Source organism: Caretta caretta, chromosome 9, assembly GCF_965140235.1.
Source record: "Caretta caretta isolate rCarCar2 chromosome 9, rCarCar1.hap1, whole genome shotgun sequence".
Lineage (NCBI taxonomy): Eukaryota > Metazoa > Chordata > Testudines > Cheloniidae > Caretta > Caretta caretta.
Window position 1 is genome coordinate 27,613,245 of NC_134214.1, and position 23,317 is coordinate 27,636,561.

The following is a 23,317-nucleotide window of genomic DNA, read 5'->3' on the forward strand; positions in this document are numbered from 1 at the left end:
GACTTACCCTTGGTGAATCCATGCTGACTGTTCCTGATCACTTTCCTCTCCTCTAAGTGCTTCAGAATTGATTCCTTGAGGACCTGCTCCATGATTTTTCCAGGGACTGAGGTGAGGCTGACTGGCCTGTAGTTCCCAGAATCCTCCTTCTTCCCTTTTTTAAAGATGGGCACTACATTAGCCTTTTTCCAGTCATCCGGGACTTCCCCCGATCGCCATGAGTTTTCAAAGATAATGGCCAATGGCTCTGCAATCACATCCGCCAACTCCTTTAGCACTCTCGGATGCAGCGCATCCGGCCCCATGGACTTGTGCTCGTCCAGCTTTTCTAAATAGTCCCAAACCACTTCTTTCTCCACAGAGGGCTGGTAACCTCCTCCCCATGCTGTGCTGTCCAGTGCAGTAGTCTGGGAGCTGACCTTATTCGTGAAGACAGAGGCAAAAAAAGCATTGAGTACATTAGCTTTTTCCACAATCTCTGTCACTAGGTTGCCTCCCTCATTCAGTAAGGGGCCCACACTTTCCTTGACTTTCTTCTTGTTGCTAACATACCTGAAGAAACCCTTCTTGTTACTCTTAACATCACTTGCTAGCTGCAACTCCAGGTGTGATTTAGCCTTCCTGATTTCACTCCTGCATGCCCGAGCAATATTTTTATACTCTTCCCTGGTCATTTGTCCAATCTTCCACTTCTTGTAAGCTTCTTTTTTGTGTTTAAGATCAGCAAGGATTTCACTGTGAAGCCAAGCTGGTCGCCTGCCATATTTACTATTCTTTCTGCACATTGGGATGGTTTGTCCCTGTAACCTCAACAAGGATTCTTTAAAATACAGCCAGCTCTCCTGGACTCCTTTCCCCCTCATGTTATTCTCCCAGGGGATCCTGCCCATCAGTTCCCTGAGGGAGTCAAAGTCTGCTTTTCTGAAGTCCAGGGTCCATATTCTGCTGCTCTCCTTTCTTCCCTGTGTCAGGTCCTGAACTCGACCATCTCATGGTCACTGCCTCCCAGGTTCCCATCCACTTTTGCTTCCCCTACTAATTCTTCCCGGTTTGTGAGCAGCAGGTCAAGAAGAGCTCTGCCGCAAGTTGGGTCCTCCAGCACTTGCACCAGGAAATTGTCCCCTACACTTTCCAAAAACTTCCTGGATTGTCTGTGCACCGCTGTACTGCTCTCCCAGCAGATATCAGGGTGATTGAAGTCTCCCATGAGAACCAGGGCCTGCGATCTAGTAACTTCTGTGAGTTGCCGGAAGAAAGCCTTCTTCCTTCTTCTTCTTCCTCTTTTTTGTCTCTGCTGTTGCCTGATTGTGTGCTTCCGGTTCCAAATGGGATGTGTGGTTGACCAGTTAGTTCATAACTCTTGTATTTGTAACTCTGAGGTTCTACTGTATTTTGTCCTGTCTCATACCTAGATTTTCTTTTTAATTTGTCATTTTGCTGTACTGCGCCTAGCACAACGCAGCCCTGATTCTTGATTAGGGTTTCTAGATGTTATCATAATACAAATAACAAATTAGTACAAACCCACAAACAAGGAACAGTGGCAGGAAGAAGCTAGAGAGGGAGGATTTAGATAAGGGACATAGTGCTAGAGAACAGAAGAGAGAGATCTGCAGTGGGAATGGTGGGCTGGGCCCAGAGGAAATGGAAAATGGGTAGCGGGAACGAGATGGACCATACTAATGACTTAGCGATATATCAGATCAGAAAAATGGCATATTTCCCCCAGGACGAAGCTTGTTCCAATTATTATTTATGTTCTGGTAGTACCTAGGAACCACAATCAGCAGCACCATTCTGGTAGGCACTGTACACACAAGGAAGGGAGAAGACAGTCCCTGCGCCAGACAGCTCACACTAAACTATTCTGACAACGCTGAGAAAGACATACAAGTCAGATCTGGATCAGGCAACCAACCTGTCTGTACATACAGAAAATCTGACATGAAATGTAATCCCTCCAGCATTGAACAGCCTACAAATATGTTTTCAAGTTGGACTTCAGCAGGAAGACATAACAAATTCCCCATCTCTCTTGAAAGAGCATGCCATTCTCACTGTTCTTGAAAGCTCTTTAGATTTTCATGTTCACATCCATGGTACATTCAGTACTTGGCCCAGTACTTTTTGGTGCCAGAAGGTAGCATTCAACCCCACTGGTGAAATGAAAAGTGCTCCCACAATCATTTTAATACAATTCTGCCTCAAATATAAACTTTCAAATTTAATTCCAGGCTTTTCAAAGTAACAGCTCAATTCACTCCAGGATGACATTCATCCTAGCATAGAAGGACCTCTGGCCATTTAAGCCTTTAACTTCATAATAAGAGGAACTTGAATGGATAGGCCCCTAGGTGAGCTCTCTACACTGGGATGAATGTCACCAGCAGATGATTAAAATACATTATATTCTTTTCACTAAAGTGATTAGAGATTTGGGATTTGATTTGACAGGTGGAGGGGTAATTGGATGGGGCAATATTTTGTATCTTATAGCACTCTGTATTATTTGATGGTTTCGGGAGGAGTGGGGGCCAGGGGAATAGAAATCTAAATGGAAAAAAAATAAGACTCCTACTAATCAATGAATCTTTGCTACATACTTTCCTAACAACCCCAGAACACTGAACAGAAGGAACAGTTCCATTCAACTATTACAGTGCAGTTAGACATGAGAATTCTTGCTCATTTACCAATATTTGGATCGGTAGCCTGACGTTTTTTAATTTTAGCTTCAGATACAGCAGCATAGTAGGCACTGGTCATCTTGATCAGCCATGCTGCTCGCAGTAGTGGCACAGAATATTTTGCCAAATAAGCAAAGACATCCTCCTTTTTACTGAGAATAGGAACCTAGAATGAAACAGAAAATAAAATACTATAGCAAATCCAATGTAACCAATTGTAAGGAAACCGACTTGGGTTTCTATAGACCTTGACTATTTAATTCTAAAATTCTTTCTGAAGTATATTTTATGTTAATCCATAAACTCAGGAGATCATCTAACTTTTTGCATATATGTGGAATAATTTTGTAATGCATTTTGAAGCAATATCTAAGGAAGAAAACATATCCATTGAACACTTTTTCAAAGCAACTCATACTGTGGAGTAAAGCGTGAATGCTCAGCTTGCTGTCCCTGGTATAATAATGGCTGTTTTCATGATCTTTGCCATTGACTGATAGCATTTTTTCATACAGTATCTCACAGGTGTTCAGTAACAGTGGTGGTCCATTCTGTGTTACTAGACACATGACAATGTTAGTATCCCTTTGTGGTGTTATTGGCAGGTCAATTATCCTAGCTGTTCAGACATTTAAGTGTCCTGGCCACTTACTAGGAAGCAAGAACATAGTCTAAAGGATCCTTTCAGTGTCACCACTTCTGAGATTAACATTTTTTTAAGTTAAGAAATTAACCTTATTGGTTGATAATGAACATAGCTCTTATTGTAAAATACTCACTCCTGGCAATGGATGGTATATATTCTTATGCTATTTATTTTAGTCGTAGGCCTCGGAAACACAGAAACCAGAACCAAACTTGGTGTAACTCACAGCTCTGCTTAGGTCTCACTGTGCACAATCTTATTGTGGAATAAGAGTACTATATCTCAATGTAACTTAAATTTATAGAGTACTTCTGGCACCTCAGAGACTAACACATTTATTTGGGCATAAGCTTTTGTGGGCTAAAATCCACTTCATCAGATACATAGAGTGGAAAAAACATATCATATGGCCATCATGTGCCAGAAATGCCCCTCTGCCATGTACACTGGCCAAACTGGAGTCTCCACACAAAAGAATAAATGGACACAAATCAGACGTCAAGAATTGTAACATTCAAAAACCAGTCGGAGAACACTTCAATCTCCCTGGACACTCAATAACAGACTTTAAAGTGGGTGGCAATTCTTCAACAAAAAAACTTCAAACACAGACTCCAGTGAGAAACTGCAGAACTGGAATTAATTTGCAAATTGGACACCATCAAATTAGGCCTGAATAAAGACTGGGAGTGGATGGGTCACTACAAAAACTAATTTCCCCCTACTGTTACTCACACCTTCTTATCAACTGTTTGAAATGGGCCACCCTGATTACATTTGCCTCATTACCAAAATGATTTTTCCTCCCTTGGTATTCTACTGTTGAGAATAGCCCACTTCCACTTCAATTGAATTGTCTCGTTAGCACTGACACCCCTCTTGGTAAGGCAACTCCCATTTTTTTATGTACTGTGCATATATACACCTGCCTCTGTTTTTTCCACTCCATGCATCTGATGAAGTGGGTTTTAGCCCATGAAAGCTTATGCCCAAATAAATGTGTTAGTCACTAAGATGCCACAAGTACTCCTCATTGTTTTTGCTGATACAGACTAACACGGCTACCACTCTGAAACCTGTTAAACTCATAGGTCACTCTTATACCACAATAAGATTGTCACAGACAGGTTTACACCAAAATAACTAATGACACCAATTTAGTTATTTTGGTTCCAGTTTCCATCTCAAGCACAGTGTAAGATTTCCATAGCCACACTGACACTTGTCTTGATTGTCTCAATATTCCTAACTGATCAGAGTTTGACAGAATTTTTTCCTAGTTCCACACACTTCTTTTTTCAGACACATCATGCTATTTGAAAGAAACCTGAAAAGAAGCAAGATGTCTTCCCCCATCCTTGAGCTGCTGGAAGCTCAAACCTGAGCAAGATCTTAGGAGTAAGAATGGTGAAAGGAAAATAATTTACAAGAGATAGTAAGGACGTATTGGTGTCAATATAAAGGGTATTCAAGAGCGTGGGAGTAAAAGCAAGGTGTTTCTCTCAATACTGCATCAACCTCCAACACTTTCCTATTTTGTTATGAGAAATTTCTGTAGAGCAGAATTCTTGCACTGAGACAGAAAACATCTAAATAAAGTGTATACACAGAGAACCTGGTTACCCAAGGTTAACTATAGCCAAAGAGAAGTAAGGCAATTTGCACAAAGAACTTTACAGTTTAGATGGTATTTGGGAATCTTGCCTCTTTTCTTTTGAATGAGAAGATACAAAGACAAGAACAAACGTATCAAAGCATCCTCCTACTCCCATTGAAGTCAGTGGCAAAATCATATTGATTTCAGTGGGGACCCCACTTATAAAGTATGTCAATTTTCCCATTACTATACATCTCAGGACAGAGAAAAAAGCATTTCCCCATGTGATGTATATAGAGTTGTCCATATCCACCTACACCCTTATTACACGATTAAAAGAAAGCCTACTTTGTGATCAGAATGAGATCAAGTCACTTTTTAATAAATAAATGCAGAAATATGCATTGGTTAATATAAATAAAGTACTACATAAATACTCCAACTCTGTAAAATCCAAGGAACATTAAAAAAGGGAGTGAAAATCTGTTTATACCTTTTTTGCTAAAATAGTCAGTGGTTTATTTCCTGCTAAATCTGTGAACCAGTTGTGAATTGCACTCTGAGAGCGAGCAGTAACCAGCCAATAATTATCTTTGGCATTTACTTGTGGTTTCTTCTTTCCTGTGTCCTGGAAAGTATTAAGTTTTAGCTTTTCTGCTAATATGCTGCTAAAATAAGCGCCAATCTGGTGGAAAAACAAAAAACACAAATATAAGACAACACAGTAAGTAAGCATCTATTGTACATTAACACACATAGGATTTCCATTTGAATAGAGGTAGTCATCACTCTAGTCTAAGCTATCAGTTTAATAAGCTTACACTTTAATTCCCTGGCGCTTGGAGCTGGAGTTTCCTTATGCTAAGCAGCAGAGCATCATTACTAGTCATAGGAGATAAGGGCCAACAGAGCCAAGCAGTAAATAAGAAAGGCTCTTGAAGATGCCTGATAAAGTTGAAAAAAAATGCAGTGCACACCATATTTCCAATGATTACACTATAACCCATATTTCCATGTCTCTCCAATAGAACATTATCCTCAATTTAGGCCCATTCCAGGAAAGAATTTAGAATTCTTCTAAACATTAAGTACATAAATAGTCCCATTTTAACAGGACTCCTCGCATGTTTAAAGTTAAAAGTGTGCTTAAATCCTTTGCTGGATCGAGACCATAATACAAGTCTAAAATAACTACTTTAACAGTAATACATTTCTCACTGTTCCTCGATCTTTCATCATTATAGCACGTTGTGTGAGAGTGCACGTGCATGCCCCTTCCCTCACCCCATACACACCCTTTGCTTAAAAGCAAACTATGGGCTTGATAAATTACTGCTCAGCAAGCTAGGGTATCAATCTACAGCACACCAGCTTGCCATGCAGTAACTTCCCACGTGGACACTGTTACAATACAGTGAATGACTTAGTGTACTGTATTTTCAAGTAGTAATCTGCTAAGCCTCACTCCAGGACTTTCAGTGTGCTGTAGCAGTGTCCATGTGGGACATTACTATGCAGCGACCTAGAGTACTGTAGATTGACACCCTGGTTTGCCACACAGCATCTTGCCATGTACACAAAGCCCTCAGTTATGACTAGGACAGTATTCAATTCCCTTCCATCATCAGTGATGATATTCAAACCTGAAAAGGTACAGATAAGCATATAAAGGTTCAAATGTATATGAAAATGTTTAAGCATAGATTCATGAGATTTCCAATACTTCTTGATTTCTTCTAAGTAAGGCTGTCAAGCAACTAAAAAATTAATCTCGATTAACTGTGCTGCTAAACAATAATAGAATACCATTTATTTAAATATTTTTGGATTTTTTCTACATTTTCAAATGTATTGATTTCTATTACAACAGAATACAAAGTGTTCACTTTATATTATTTTTTATTACAAATATTTGCACTGTAAAAATGATAAACAAAAGAGAGTATCTTTCATTTCACCTCATACAAGTACTGTAGTACAATCTCTTTATCATGAAAGTGTAGCTTACAAACGTATACAGTGCAAATATTTGTAATAAAAAATAAATATAAAGTGAGCACTGTATACTTTGTATTCTGTGTTGGAAGAGAAATCAATACATTTGAAAATGTAGAAAAACATCCAAAAATGTTTAATAAATATCAATTGGTGTTCTATTGTTTAAAGGTCCAATAAATCGCAATTAATTTTTTTAATTGTGATTAATTTAAGTTAATCACATGAGTTAACTACAATTAATCGACAGCCCTATTTCTAAGCCAAAAATGCTCAAGGGAACTGCCTTTTACAGTATTTCAGCAATCTCAGGTTCAACCAACAGCTAAGGTTGCCATCCCTCCAGGATTGTCCTGCAGTCTCCAGGAATTAAAGATTAATCTTTAATTACAGATTATGTCATGTGACGAAACCTCAAGGAATATGTACAACTAAAATTGGCAGCCCTACCAACAGCAGGAAAAACAAAGATGCGATAAAGAAAAAAAAAAGTTATCCAAATTTATTTAGATCTCAAAACAAGTATTTCATCACAACATAAGATATTATAGATGGATATTTTAAAACCATTTTGTGGGGGGCGTTTTAATCTTCATGGAGAATGTTTCCAGGTGGTTAAGTTTTAATTTCAGCAAAAAGGCTTTAAAATAGACATTGAACACATTTTAAGTCATGTAGAATAAAACAGCTTTAATAGCTCTGAGCATTTCCTCAGAACTGTTTTTTTTAAGTTTGTATTTTTGAATAGTTAAGATCTCATCACAGTACAATATTATTCAATGCAAGACTAATTAAAGGGTAAATGACACAGCAAGTGCCTGCAGGTAGCAGTTCTAGAGGATACGAAAGCCACAAGAATGTAGCACAAATGCACTAGTATTTTGTCAATACAAACAATTTGTATATGCATCTCTTAATATTTTAAAAGAATAAATTGGCAAATACCATATTTTGATATTTATGCTTCTCCAAACAGCTACATGTCCTCTGTGTACAAAACAGTTGATTACTTATCACAATAAAATCACTTTTCCAACCAGCCCTGAAGATAAGTGTTTTCTATTAAAAATTACAAATGCAATAAAAATTTTTTCATTTTGCTTGAAACTTCAGTTTTTCCATCAATAAATAATTCCTTCCCCCCCACCTCCTTTCCCAGTGGTAAAGTGGGGGAGGAGAACAGAGGAGGAAAAAAGAAATTCTCTGTTTCCTTTGAAAAACCTTGTTTTAAAAAAAAAATTAAGTTATAAGCTGTAATTATCATGTTAGAAGACTTTTACTTATATTTTACTGAGCTTTACAGTACTTTGATTTTTGCTTAGCTTTCTTCATAAAAAAAGTATGTGAAGATTTAGTAAATCCAATTCAAAACTACATTTTAAAAAAATCTTCATTTGAATAGAATCAAACAAGCAGCAACAATGGCTGATGGGGAAGGTATTTCCTGGCAGTAAGTAAACAGCTGGACCAGTTAACGGCCCACCACAAGGCAGGTGTCTTTACACCAGCAATGATTACCTACAGGGAAAGAAAGTCATTCTTGCCTTTATAAACCATGAAAACATAAGACTGAACACAAAAAGTAATTACCTTTTTCAGGTTGAAATGTTACAATCTGGTATTATGTCAAGTAAACCAGTTTTTAGTACCCTTTTTTCCACAGAGGGCTGAAAGGGACCACGAGAAGTTATCTAGTCCAGCTCTCTATGCTAAGGCAAGAACAAGTTTACATAGACCATCCCTGAACAGGTGTATGTCTAACCTGTTCTTAAAAACCTCCAATGATGGGAACTTCACAGCCTCCCTTGGAAGCCTATTCAAATGCTTTTCTTTATACCTAACCTAAATCTCCCTTGCTGCAAATTAAATTGATTACTTCTAGTCCTAACTTCAGTGGACATGAAGAAAAATGGATCAGAGTCCTCTTTATAGCAGCCCTTAACATATCTGAAGACTTATCACATTCCTCTCACCCCCACACCTAGTCTTCTTTTCTTAAGACTAAAGGAGTCCAGTGTTTTCTAACTTTTCCTCAGAGAACATGTTTTCTAAGGCTTTTATCATTTCAGTATCTTTCTTCTGGACTCTCTCCAGTTTGTCCATATCTTTCCTCAAGTGTGGTGCCCAGAACTGGACATAGTACTGCAGCTGAGGCTGCACCAGTGCCAAACAGAGCAAGACAATTGCATCCCATGTTTTACATACAATACTCCTGTTCATACACCCCAGAATGATATTTGTTTTTTTATCAAACTGCGTCATTTTGTTGACACATTCCATTTGTGATCCACTATAATCTTCAGATCCTTTTCAGCAGTACTGCCACCTAGCCAGTTATTCCCCATTTTGTAGTTCTACATTGATTTTTCCTTCCTAAGTGTTGTATTTTGCACTTGTCTTTAAAGAACTTCATCTTGTTGGTTTCAGACCAATTCTCCGATTTGTCAAAGTCATTTTGAATTCTAATCCTGTCCTCCAAAGTGCTAGCAACTTCTCCCAACTTGGGGTCATCTGCAAATATAAGCAGAGGCATCTACAGGAATTTGAATTTGACCGCTTTTGGAGGGTCCCCGCTGCAGCCGGGAGTAGCTCGCGCTCCCTGACACAGCCCTGGGGCCAGGAGGAGTTCTGCGGCCCTGCTGATTATCTGGGGGGGGGGGACAGCGCGGCATGGTCCCGCTTGTCCCCTCCTGCGCATGCCCCATTATCCAAGTCATCAATGAAAATATTGAATAGTACCAAGTCTAGAACAGACCCCTGTGCAACTCCACTAGATACACCCCCACCCCACTTTGACAGTAATCCATTAATAATTACTCTGGGTATGGTCTTTCAACCAGTTGAATTACCTTGTAGTAATTTCATTTAGGCCACATTTCCCTAATTTGCTTATGAGACTATGTCAAAAGCCTTACTAAAATCAAGATCACCACATCTACAGCTTCCCTCCTATCCACTAGGCCAGTAACCCTGTCAAAGAGTTAGATTGGTTTGGCATGATTTGTTCTTGACAAATCTATGTTGGTTATTACTTACAACCCTATTATTAACATCTGAAGGCCAGTACAGTAACCAGCTGAAGAACTGGAATTTACTCTCAACATTGTTACACTAGGTTTACAATTAACTTCAATACTCAGATTCTTATACCAGAAGGAACCATTCTGATCTTCTATTCTGACGTCCTGTATAGCACAGGACGCAGAACTTCCTGAAAATAATTCCTAGGGCATATCTTCTAGACAAACATCCAATCTTGATCTACAAATATTAAGACTTTAGTGTAGAACAATCAGTGCAACAAAAAACACCACTGTTGACTTACAAATTGTAGACCGCTTTCCCTCCCCCATCCTCCAAAAAAAGTAATTTAAATGGTAAAATATACATGTTTGTAAATCAGTATTCCAGCAAACTAACAAACCTTGCCTTACCTTTGAGGCATTTATGACAATATTCCTAGCAGATCCATGCTCATCTCCAGAGAAGGCTGGTTGATTATTGAAACCCTGCTTTACATTCACTGCAGTAAGTTCATCCTGCAAAGAGCATATCTTTAAGTTACGAAGAATTAAATTTAGAATTTAGGTTTTTTTAAATTTGATCATTCGCATAAACATATTTTTATAAAAGCAAGTCTTGGTGTGTCACACTGTATATTTTGCACGTAGACGGTGTATTCTCTACATATGCTTTCTCTAAAATTGTATGAAAAGGGAAGATGACAGTATGCAACTCTTGTTCCCATTTACATGAAATTGTTCTTCCTAATTCCAGATTTCCAGGCTTCAGCTCAAACCTGTCTGTATTTTTGCTGGAGCAGGAGGGTTCCTATAAAAAGAGGAAAGAAGGAAGAACAGAAACTGCCTGGAGATCAAATCATCCAAGTGTTGGGGACACTGGGGCATGGCCACTAGGTAACTCGAGGGGATGGAAGACCACGAGTGTCGATGAAGCCCACTCGCACTAGGCCCAATTGTCCTTGGCCCCTCCTCCCCCCTGGAGGCACTCGCAGCAGCTCTGCGTACTAGGCCCAAGTGTCCTTGGCCCCCCGCCTGGAGGCACACACAGCAGTTATGCTGAGAATCTGCAACAATATGCAGCAGAGTCAGACTGCCTGAAACTAAGCAAGGCCAAACAGGGCAGATATGGAAGAACAATGCTGAATAAAGCAGCTTTATGTATGGTTTAAGAAATGATACAGAGAACAGGGGCACTAGCTGGGAACTGGATTGGCTGGCTATATGGATACTTAGGGCAGCTTGCTATTGGATAAGTATGCTGGGAAAAAGGATGTATAAAAGCCTGTGTAACTTCCTGCTCTGTGCGCAGGATTTGAGATTTTATTCTCCCTGTACCTTTTTGCAGCTGCAAATAAGCTTTTCTGCTTCTCCACCCCGTTGTGATTATTGGGTGTAGCACACCGGATAGCGAACCAACTCCAGCTGTTGTTTAGCCTCTCGGCACTGGGTGCCGGCAACACAAGTATCTGTGCATCAAGCCCACACACAATAGAACCAATATGGTTCTACTGTTTGGGAGAGGGGAGGACGTGAAGCACAGACAGAGCAGAGTGTGACTCCACAGTCTTCTGTATGCCATAGGGCTGAGCTCTGCAGCAGGGCGAGCTCTGGGTTAGCCAAGAGTGTGGCAGGACTTGACTACACACATAAATCCAGGTCCAGGAACTGGATAGATCCGCTAGCCACAAACCTCCATTATCGGGTACATGCAAGGCTAGGTGGACTCCTGCCTCTGTTTCCTCCATCTACACCTCTGCTTGCCTTTACTGGTAAGGCGGCCTGACACTCTGACCAAACTAAAAAGCATTCCCTTTTGGGGTAAACAAAGGCCCAAAGGAAAACCGCACAAGTCTGGAATTTTCCCCCTCTGCTCCAGTGTATCACAACAGCCCTTTTCCCCCTTCACTGCCAGGGTGCCAGTACACTACCACTGTCAGGCAGCACCACAGGGAAGCCTGCGCCACCCTCTAATCAGAGGCTCCAGCCTCTAACATCTTACAGCAGCAAAACAGCTGCCCACTCCATGCATAATTCTCTGTGACCCACTTCCTACACTGGCCCATCTCACCTCTCCTTCCACAGGCCTTAGCATGGCCCCTTACTGGGAACCCTGCTTGCTGGCCTCGAGTCACTGGAGAACCTCATCAGCATGCTGCTCTTTGTAAGTCTCTCTTCACACTGGCAAACAAGACGTGGTACCTGCCTTTTATATTCTGCTTCCCCATTCCCAGCAAGCCTTGCTCTCAACAGTCACACAGTCCCTCCAAAAACCGTAACTCACAGAATACCAACTGAGACCCAGTGATAGAGGTGCCAGGCCTCCGGCTTGTCTGTTACATACAGGTTGTATTCAGCATTACAGCCAATGAACTGTACTGATCTGCCAGTTTTTGTTGTTGTTATTAGTTTGGTTTTCTTTTGTTCTGGTGGGGAGTGAGAGGCAAAAAGATTCCATGGCCTGCCTGTGTTCCCATCAGCTCCAACACTGTTTCCCCATGCAAAGCCCTTTCACGTGAGGCACTAGAATTTCTCTACACACAAACATGTTTACAAATATATTTTTCCCCAAATGTATCATCTTAGGAGAATGACCGAACATAAATATTTAAGCTGCCATCACTACCACTGCCTTCCATTATCAGCACTTACTCCGCAGATGACCCTATTATCAGTCTCACTGCTCTTGGCTGCACTACAAGGGCCATTTTCTAAAATGACATGGTCTTCATAAAGAAGTTCTCCAGTGTATTGTTAAAGCCAAACATGGTCTTACTACACACACAAATGTAACCTTTCCATCTGCTTCGCCACCCCCTTCTTCAAAGATGTATTTAGTTTGGCCCGTAAAAGGGAAATCCCATGACAAAGTTGTTCTACCTACAGTTTAGGCCCTTCAAGACTCATGTCTGAAGAGCCAGTAGCATTTATCCCACCTCTCCAAAGATGGCTCCATATTTTCAAGGTGGAGGGGCAAGAGTTAGGTTTACTTCTCATTGCTAAATGGAGCTATATGTCTGATCCTTGCCTCCCAGTCCTTCTACCAATACTACAGAAAAGAGACACTGGCATCAAAAGTTGCGGATGCTGCATATCCAACGACACGGCTACACTCCTGAGCTAATTCTGGCACTTACCTGAATGCGTCGCAATGCTCAATGACCAAAAGCTTTCCGAAGGTATTTAAATGTTATACCATCCAAAGAGCACAAGACACATTTCAGAGGCACCCAGAACTCTTATTATTTTTGGATTAGAAACCTGAAGGCTTTCAGCTGAAGCTGTAGGAAACAGAAGGGATAACATTTCTATATTTTTATGCACTTGTGCTGTGGCAGCTGGGCACATGACACAAGTTAACAAAGAACAAAGGAAACTGTTCACCACAGAAAGCACAAGCAGCACTGTTGCTTTAACAAGCCATTATAAATATCACAGGGACAATCAATAACCAGAGTAGATCTGTACTAAAAATTGTGTCTTGCATGGCCTTCTGAAAAAAAAAAAAAATCAGTGAATTTGAAAGCGCTTTTGGATTGCCCAAAGCAGAGCGCTCCCACAGCTGGGGACTCACTGCTCCAGCCCTTCAGATCACATATCTAGAAACTGTCAGCATCTCACGTGTTGTGATGGTGCATAGAGAGACACGATGTCAGACAGAATGAAGAACTTTACAGATTAGAATCAACATCTCCAATTGCTCCCAGAAACAAACAGGAAACCAATGCAATTCAGACAGCAAAGGTAAAAATATGTTCCCACTGCATTACAGAGGCAGCTTCATTCCGACTTGAGATCTGTGGCAGGGTTTAAGAACACCATCCTATGTAGTCCTGCCCCAAGAGCAGGGAGCAAAAACAGCATCTGATTTATGACAGGTACAAAGAGAAATGGTCTGTACCATATTTTGCTTTGCTGAAACTTTCTATGCAACCATTTCAGCTCGGTGGCTGAAACCACAACTGAAACAAATCTTTACTACCCATACTGAAACAGCCGGAATAATCAGCTACAACGAAGCAATGGTGCCCCTTTTGCAGTTCAACCTACTTCTTCTGGAGTCAGAGTAGCAGCTGTGTTAGTCTGTATTCGCAAAAAGAAAAGGAGTACTTGTGGCACCTTAGAGACTAACCAATTTATTTGAGCATAAATAAGTGATGAAGTGAGCTGTAGCTCACGAAAGCTTATGCTCAAATAAATTGGTTAGTCTCTGAGGTGCCACAAGTACTCCTTTTCTTTCTTCTGGAGTGTTACTTTTGCAGTAGGAGTATTACGGTGAGAGATTATCACTACTATAAAGTTTTGACAGTGACTTGATCTTACAGAGATTTATGCTTGTGTTTACATTAAACAAGTGCACAGTCCTATTAATGGGACAATAAGAACTCAAAAAAGCATGAGCAATCCCACTGAGTTCGGTGAACTAATCGCATGTACATACCTAGGTCTTTACAGGTTGGGGTGTAACTTGCCAATTAAGACCTGCTCTAACAGCCTCCTCCAACTCCCTAAACTTCACCAAAACTAAACAAATACTGTGCCAGAAGAATTTTTTTTTTCCAAAAATATATGGACTATAATCTTTTTTTGGCAAAACAGTCTTCCAAAAGGAGTTTGACCTAGAAACTCCCCTTTTGGTTTATTTTGTTATCCTCAACAAGGAGCAGAGCTTTTGAGTATTTCTGGGAAGTCTGAAGGGTAACATAGGAATTATTCACTACAGTATTTTTGAATTTAAGAGAACTCTGAACACTCTACAGGATTTATGAAGCCAGCCAGAAACACTAATCTGAATTCTAAATGAGTACAACAAAGTGCTAAAACCCTCCTCCCACCTACACTATCCCCCAAGACAGCCTTGAAAATTAGACCAACCAAGAGATGAAAGCGATCAAAAGGATTCTAAATAGGGCTGCCAAACAATTAAAAAAATTAATTGCGATTAAGTGCGCGATTAAAAAAATTGTTATTAATCACACTGTTAATAACAGAATACCATTTATTTAAATATTTTTGGGGTTTTCCTACATTTTCAAATATATTGATTTCTATTACAACACAGAATACAAAGTGTACTGTGCTCACTTTATATTTATTTTTTCTTACAAATATTTGTGCTGTAAAAAACAAATTGCGTTTTTCAATTCACCTCATACAAGTACTGTAATGCAATGTCTTTAGCATGAAAGTTGAACTTACAAATGTAGAATTATGTACAAAAAATAACTGTATTTAAAAATAGAACACTGTAAAACTTTAGAACCTACAAGTCCCCTCAGACCTACTTCTTGTTCAGTCAGTCAGACAAACTAGTTTGTTTACATTTGCAGGAGATAATGCTGCCTGCTTCTTGTTTACAGTGTCACCAGAAAGTGAGAATAAGCGTTCGTATGGCAGTGTTGTAGCCGGCGTTGCAAGATATTTACATGCCAGATGCGCTTAAGTTTTATATGTCCCTTCATGCTTCAACCACCATTCCAGAAGACGTTCATCCATGGTGATGACGGGTTCTGCTCGATAATGATCCAAAGCAGTGCAGACCAACACATGTTCACTTTAATCATCTGAGTCAGGTGTCACCAGCACAAGGTTGATTTTCTTTTTTGGTGATTCAGGTTCTATAGTTTCCGCATCAGAGTGTTGCTCTTTTAAGACTTCTGAAAGCATGCTCCACACCATGTCCCTCTCAGATTTTGAAAGGCACTTCAGATTCTTAAATCTTGGTTTGAGAAATCTTTCGTTTGTACCTTCTTTGCATTTCATCAAATCTGCAGGGAAAGTGTTCTGAAAACGAACACGTGCTAGGTCATCATCTGAGACTGCTATAATATGAAATATATGGCAGAATGCAGGTAAAAGAGCAGGAGACATACTATTCTCCCCCAAGGAGTTCAGGTTTTTTTTAACAAGCGTCATCAGTATGGAAGCATGTCCTCTGGAATGGTGGCCAAAGCATGAAGGGCATATGAATGTTTAGCATACCTGGCACATAAATACCTTGCAATGCCAGCTACAAAGTGCCATGTGATTTCTCAATTTCAGGTCACATTGTAAAAAAGAAGCTGGCAGCATTATCTCCCCTAAATATAAACAAACTTTTTTGTCTTAGTGATTGTCTGAATAAGAAGTAGGACTGAGTGGACTTGTAGGCACTAAAGTTTTACATCTTTTTGTTTTTGCATGCAGTTATGTAACAAAAAAAATCTACGTTTGTAACTTGCACTTTCATGATGAGATTGCATTTCGGTACTTGTATGAGGTGAATTGAAAAATACTATTAATTTTGTTTACCATTTTTAAAGTGCAAATATCTGTAATAAAAATAATATAAAGTGAGCACTGTACACTTTGTATTCTGTGTTGTAATAAAAATCAATATATTTGAAATGGTAGAAAAAACATCCAAAAACATTTAATAAATTTCAATTGGTATTCTATTGTTTAACACTGCAGTTAACATTTCGATTAATTGCAATTAATATTTTAATCGCAATTAATTTTTTTGAGTTAATAGTGTGAGTTACCTGCGATTAATCAACAGCCCTAATTCTAAATGTAAAGTAAGCTGCAAAGAAAAATAATATATTTGTTACTGTTACTGCTCACTGCATAGATGACCTCAAAAGGTTTTGCTGTTTGTCTTTTTATTTTAATTCTGCTTTTTTGAAAATCTGTCCGTAAGTGACATTGTGTTCCAATATCCTACATACTGTTGACCCATGGCATGAGTTGAAGTTTAAGTGGTACCACAAATACTGTAGTTCTTTGGTTTGACTTTTCTTGGTCAAACAACAGTTCAGATACAAGAACTTTAAATGAATCCATGCCTCAAACAAATTTAGAGCTAGGTGGGGCTTCAGAGGAGTGGTTCACTTTTTTATTAATTTCTTTCCAATCAGCTTTTGATTTTAATAAATGAAGTTTAACATACCAAGAACAGAGATCAATTAATCCAGGTACCAGATACCATCAAAAGATTCAAATATATCACACTAGTTTAATTCAACCAATCATATTCATATAACTGAACACTCATCATACTGGGAAGGTTAAAAAATTCAGAAATAAGAACTGTATCCCACTCTTGTTAATGTCAAAGAGAGATATCAATTCCTTTAACGGTGCAGGATCAGATCCTAAAAGTACAACTTTGTTAGAAAAAAATGCCAAGCAAATTAATTATGTAACATCAGTAAAAAACTTAGGACTTGTCCACACAGAGAAGTTAGCGTGCAGGAAGCTAGCATGTGAAATTAAAGTGCACTAGTTACTCTGCACAAACACCCTGTGTAGACACTGCTTAGTGCCCTCAAGCTGTTTAGATTAGTACATCTCCAATTAAACTAATGCACACAAAGGCATTCAGTGTACAGTAAGTGTCCACACAGCTAGTGCACACCAGCTACCGAGGCTTTTCTCCATGTAGACAACCCTAAATTGTACACAACTAAATGTACAAAGGTTGAGCATGCTATCACTTGGTTTAGCTTGCAAGCTAAACCAAGCAGCGCCCCCAAGCAAGCCCAATCAAGATTTAAAACTGTTTTGTAGTTTTAAATAGTCATCCGAGTAGCTGAGCTCAAATTTTATTAAATCTTAATTGCTTTACAAAGCATTTTTGAGATCCATCTATGCATTCAGAACACTCATCTCCATAGTAGCTGAGCATTTATAAAAGGTAAGAAATTTTGAAAAGGATAATACATTAGAATGCTGATGTTCAGAGCATCCTCATCTTCCATAGTTTGAATCGAAGTTGCAGTTGTTCTACACCTCGAAGAAAAAGTCAGGCCTTGAACTTATTTCTGTCCTTCATTATTACACTCCTCATATACTGTCATTGTCATTGTATGGCAGAGTCTTGCAACACCTACCAAGTGCAGTCAAAAGAGCCTTCAGAATATTAGCACGACAATCTGCTGGGTTTCCCAGAACTGTGAGCCAGTGTATTACCCCTCTGAGTCTCAGCAAGTGTGAGCTTTGCTGCGCCTAAGCTATGGTTATCCCCCTTGTCTTGCCAACAAACTTCAGGACATAGTTTTAAATGACACCACGTATAAGGAATAAGGTCAGAAATGGTTACAAACAAACTAAAAATATGCTTCTATGATTAAAAATCAACAAAACTAGAGTCTTCTGTTCAAAGAAGTTTCTCTCACTACATAGCTGGCCCGGCATAGCTGGGCATAGCATAGTTGGCCCGGTCTTTAGCCAAGACCCAACACACAGAGCTCAAAGCACTTGGTTTCTTTGATTCCATGAAACATAAAGTAAGTGTTCTCTCCCATCTTTTTATAGGCCAGTAAACCTTTGAAATATATTCTTTGAAAAGTATGACCAGACAAAACTTCTCTCTCCTGCTGGGGTGTAGACACCATGCTGTCTTCTCCCCTGCTTGTTAGCTTTATTTACCTTATACGTACCTTCATTGTCTCTGTCTGACAACCAGGCAGGTCAGACAAGCAAATACATATTCCTTTTTCTAGGGCAGACTCGGTTTATGCATTGCTTGCCAAACACATTTTAACAGAATTCCAGCACACATTTACAACTCTTTGTACAAGCCCCATATATACACCATGCAATGATTTTCAGGACCAGCATGTTACCAGTTTGTATATGATACCTTCCATGACAACACCTTTTAGATAAATATCATGACAACAGCATATGAAGTGCATTGAGCTGGTCAGGCCAGCTGAGTTTTATTGTTATGTACCAGGGAGCCCCTTGCCAACTGGCATCGGGGTGCTCCTAGGGTCACAATTAGTACATGACAGGCCTACTTCAATTAGTGTTTTTGAATCCAGAGAAAGAACACTGAATACAAATACACCATAAATAATTATGTTCAAACAATGTTAAAGGATCACTGTGGGGTACTTCAGACTATATAGTTGTATAAGAATTTGTTTTTAATTTGCTGAAATCTGAAGAGACTCTTTTGCAACGTTCTCCAGTAATGTTTATCACTCAGTCACTGCATCATTGGGCTAGTGAAGGAGAATCAGAAAGTAAATTACTAGAAAATTACAGTGAAAAATAAAATGGGAACTGCCCAGTGTATTTTGACATCCAGGCTAAATGAAGCATATGAAGTAAACAGACAGCAGAACTGGTGAATGGCAAATTAGATTTAAAATTATTTCAGTTTAATAGTGTTATTAAAAACAACGGATTTTTAAAAATGTAATTTTTAACCTGAGAGAATCCTTCAGAGGACAAATTTAAAGGGGACCAACTTAAACCCACAAAAGAAAGGAAATGCAAAATAACGTTCTTTACACATTCTTGTGTCTAGAAGATATTGCATAATATATAGTAGTCACATTCAGCCACTGTGGTGTGGCCCCCTGCAATCTAAGTACAACAGGCATAAGAGGACACTAACGAATTGGCTCATGTGCGTGGGTGTCATAAATATAAAGGGAAGGGTAAACCCCTTTGAAATCCCTCCAGGCCAGGGGAAAGCTCCTCTCACCTGTAAAGGGTTAAGAAGCTAAAGGTAACCTCGCTGGCACCTGACCAAAATGACCAATGAGGAGACAAGATACTTTCAAAAGCTGGGAGGAGGGAGAGAAACAAAGGGTCTGTGTGTCTGTCTATATTCTGTCTTTGCCGGGGATAGACCAGGAATGGAGTCTTAGAACTTTTAGTAAGTAATCTAGCTAGGTACGTGTTAGATTATGATTTCTTTAAATGGCTGAGAAAAGAACTGTGCTGAATAGAATAACTATTTCTGTCTGTGTATCTTTTTTGTAACTTAAGGTTTTGCCTAGAGGGGTTCTCTATGTTTTGAATCTAATTACCCCGTAAGGTATCTACCATCCTGATTTTACAGGGGGGATTTCTTTATTTCTATTTACTTCTATTTTTTATTAAAAGTCTTCTTGTAAGAAAACTGAATGCTTTTTCATTGTTCTCAGATCCAAGGGTTTGGGTCTGTGGTCACCTATGCAAATTGGTGAGGCTTTTTATCCAACATTTCCCAGGAAAGGGGGGGTGCAAGTGTTGGGAGGATTGTTCATTGTTCTTAAGATCCAAGGGTCTGTAGTCACCTAGGCAAATTGGTGAGGCTTTTTACCAAACCTTGTCCAGGAAGTGGGGTGCAAGGTTTTGGGAAGTATTTTGGGGGGAAAGACTTGTCCAAACAGCTCTTCCCCGGTAACCAGTATTAGTTTGGTGGTGGTAGCGGCCAATCCAAGGACGACGGGTGGAATATTTTGTACCTTGGGGAAGTTTTGACCTAAGCTGGTAAAGATAAGCTTAGGAGGTTTTTCATGCAGGTCCCCACATCTGTACCCTAGAGTTCAGAGTGGGGGAGGAACCTTGACAGTGGGACACTGCCATCAACTGGATAGAATCAGAATTACTGGCTTGTGTCTCATCGGTCCTGTACGTAGAGCCCTGCAAATCCACAGATATCCATGGACCATTTTTTCAGATTGCATATCAGACGCAGATACAAATTTTGTATATAGAGCCCTACAAATCTGCGGATATCTGTTTTACATCCATGGATGCGGCTATCCAGACCATTTTTGTGGATCACACATCAGATGTGGATACAAATTTGTATCCGCATAGTGCTCTACCTATATGTCTAAGAGCTAAGGAAGTTTCTCTTAAGCTGAAGTGGTAGAAGCCTGTGTTTCTGGAAAAGGAAGATGGAGTTTCTGCCCCCACCCTTGCTGTGAAGGCTCAAATGCACAATCCAGCACTAACAGGTACTTGTTTTGCCACTATTTACAGTACAGCTACAATAAATACTTTCCATATTAAACTCTGGATTCTCTTCCTTATGTGAATTATGAAGTCTGGAGGGTTTTTTTTTATTTTATTTTAAGCATTTTACATTTCCACCTTTTTTCTTTAGTACAATATTACAAGATAGACAAAGCATTATTCCCAGTCCATGATGGCTTCGATGATGCTTTGAGTGGCACAGAGCCACACAAAGCCTCAGGACACTTCAACACAACTTCAATGCACTGTTGCACGGAAGAGAAGAGATTTGATATAGTACCTGGTTACAGCTTGAACTTCGTCAATTTACAGCATAGAGATGTTGGGGAGAGTTCTCCTCCTCTCTGGCTCCCAACTGTTGGTTTTCCCCATAAGTGACAGTGACCTGAGCCACTGTATCATGAAAATCCTGACTGATCCTTAACTATAAACATGTACAAAACTTATCACTAAAGTGCAAAATACATTAGTTATATGTGTTAATTGAAGTGTCCATTAAATTGGCTATATTTCCATTTGCAGAAGTTGCTGCTGGGGAGGTGTGTGTAAGTAAGTAAATGCACAACTGATTAATTCAACATGCCATCTTGAAACACACCTAACACAATTTCTTTCCATGTGACTGATGAGATTTCAAACAGAGGTGTGGTCATCTTTCAACATATATGAAGGAATTAGTGCTATCAGTTGGATTTAGGAGATAAAGAAACACAGCACACAGTGCTAACATGCTGTAACATGGTATTTCATTGATGACACCACACAAAGCAACTACAAGGGGTTAGAAATGAGTTATTATGAAGCTGTGATTTATAGTGGTTATGAAACGGGATTGTGTGCCAGGAACTCGTGTGTTCAAATCACATTGACACCCTAGTGACCTTGTATAAAGCATTTAGGGCCGATTCTGCCCATGGGCGTAGAATGCAACTCAACACAAGGCTGGTATAGCCAGGGCCAGACCCTCATCCTCTCTGTAAAACAGGAACACTTAACTACCTACCACATACAGTTGCTATGAGGATTAGTTAACATTTGTAAACCTCTTTGAAGAGATAAAACATAAACCCAGAGAAAGTAGCCATGTGTGTGTGTGTCTCTCTCTCTCACACACACACACACAAGCTGTTTTTGAGATGTACAAGGATGCATTTTAGTACACACCAAATTTGAGAGTTCTATATCAGAAAGACAACATCTCCTCTATCATGGGAATTAGGATTACAGCATAATATTAAGAGCCTGACTCAAAGACCACAGAAGTCAATGGGAGTCTTTCCACTCACTTCAGCTATCATCTACCTCATGTATCTGGGTTTTTTCCTTATAAACTATACCGGCACAAATACACACATATAAACTGCATATCTAAAGGAAGGTTCAGGTCTGAGAGTACACATTTAGATTGTCTTTCAAACCTTCACATACCAACCTTAATTTTAAAATGGGCAATTTGAGGCTTCTCCCCATCCCCCGTAAAATACTAGGTGTGATTAGACAATACTTTGAGCTGTCATTTTTTTTTTTTTTTAAAAATCACATTTTGAGCCACACAACTGCAAAACCATTTGTGAGCTGGGAAGAGTTTTGTTATTATTTCAGGTATTTTCTCGCTCTCATATTAAATGTGAATAGCAACCTGTTTCTGTCATTTGCTAACAAATTTGTCATGGACAAGGACTAGTACACTGAAAGTAAACCTGGATTGCATTTTCAGACTTACTGGATTACTATTAAACATTTTAGAAATGCTCTATATAAAAAATTAACAGTATACAAGCTGTTATGATCAGCTTCTGTGTTTTTGTGTTTATTTTTCCAGTCTAAGAATGAAAACAAAACTGAGATAAAAAATGAAATACAAAAATGTAGAATTAAATCCAGAGTATGTACCAATAAGGACAGGTGAATGAGTCAGAGCTGCACATGTTCAGCTACATTTGTAATGCTATCTTTATATTCTCTGTAGGCATTTGTAAGGTAACAGACATTATTGAAAAAGCAGATGTCTTAGCTGATAAGCATGTATAATGTCTCATTAATTTCAGCTCTGGCCTAAACTCTCACAAAAACGTATTTCCTTTTTTCAACCGGCAGCAGCGACAGACAGAGGGATTGGATTTTGGGGCCTTTACTCCCAGGCTAAAGTAGTAGTTCGGATACCCAAACCCTTCCTAAGTAAGGCCACGGATAGTTCTCTGAAAACATCCACTTAATGTGAAGCTGCAGTCAAAAAAGCAAACAGAATGTTGGGAATCATTAAGAAAGGGATAGATAATAAGACAGAAAATATCATATTGCCTCTATATAAATCCATGGTACACGCACATCTTGAATACTGCATGCAGATGTGGTCGTCCCATCTAAAAAAAGATATATTGGAATTAGAAAAGGTTCATAAAAGAGCAACAAAAATTAAGAGTATGGAACACCTTCTGTATTAGGAGAGATTAAAAGGACTGGGGCTTGTCAGATTGGAAAAGAGAGGACTAAGGGGGGGGGGATGAGATAGAGGTCTATAAAATCAAGACTGGTGTGGAAAAAGTAAATAAGGAAGTGTTATAACACAAGAACTAGGGGGTCACAAACTAAAATTAATAGGCAGCAGGTTTAAAACAAACAAAAG

The 23,317-nt window shown here is 39.3% G+C and overlaps 1 protein-coding gene across 8 annotated transcripts in view; it reads right to left on the reverse strand.

Annotated features, from left to right (window-relative positions):
- The window catches only part of MED12L (mediator complex subunit 12L), a 334,051-nt gene that overhangs the window by 305,517 nt on the left and 5,217 nt on the right, over positions 1–23,317 (reverse strand). For all 8 annotated transcript variants that reach the window (XM_048863447.2, XM_075132179.1, XM_048863442.2 and 5 more), the window contains exons 2-4: positions 10,360–10,464; positions 5,424–5,615; positions 2,694–2,853 (exon numbers count right to left, since the gene is read on the reverse strand). In XM_048863447.2, the coding sequence (XP_048719404.1) occupies positions 2,694–2,853; positions 5,424–5,615; positions 10,360–10,464 (457 nt within the window). The remainder of the gene's footprint in view (positions 1–2,693; positions 2,854–5,423; positions 5,616–10,359; positions 10,465–23,317) is intronic.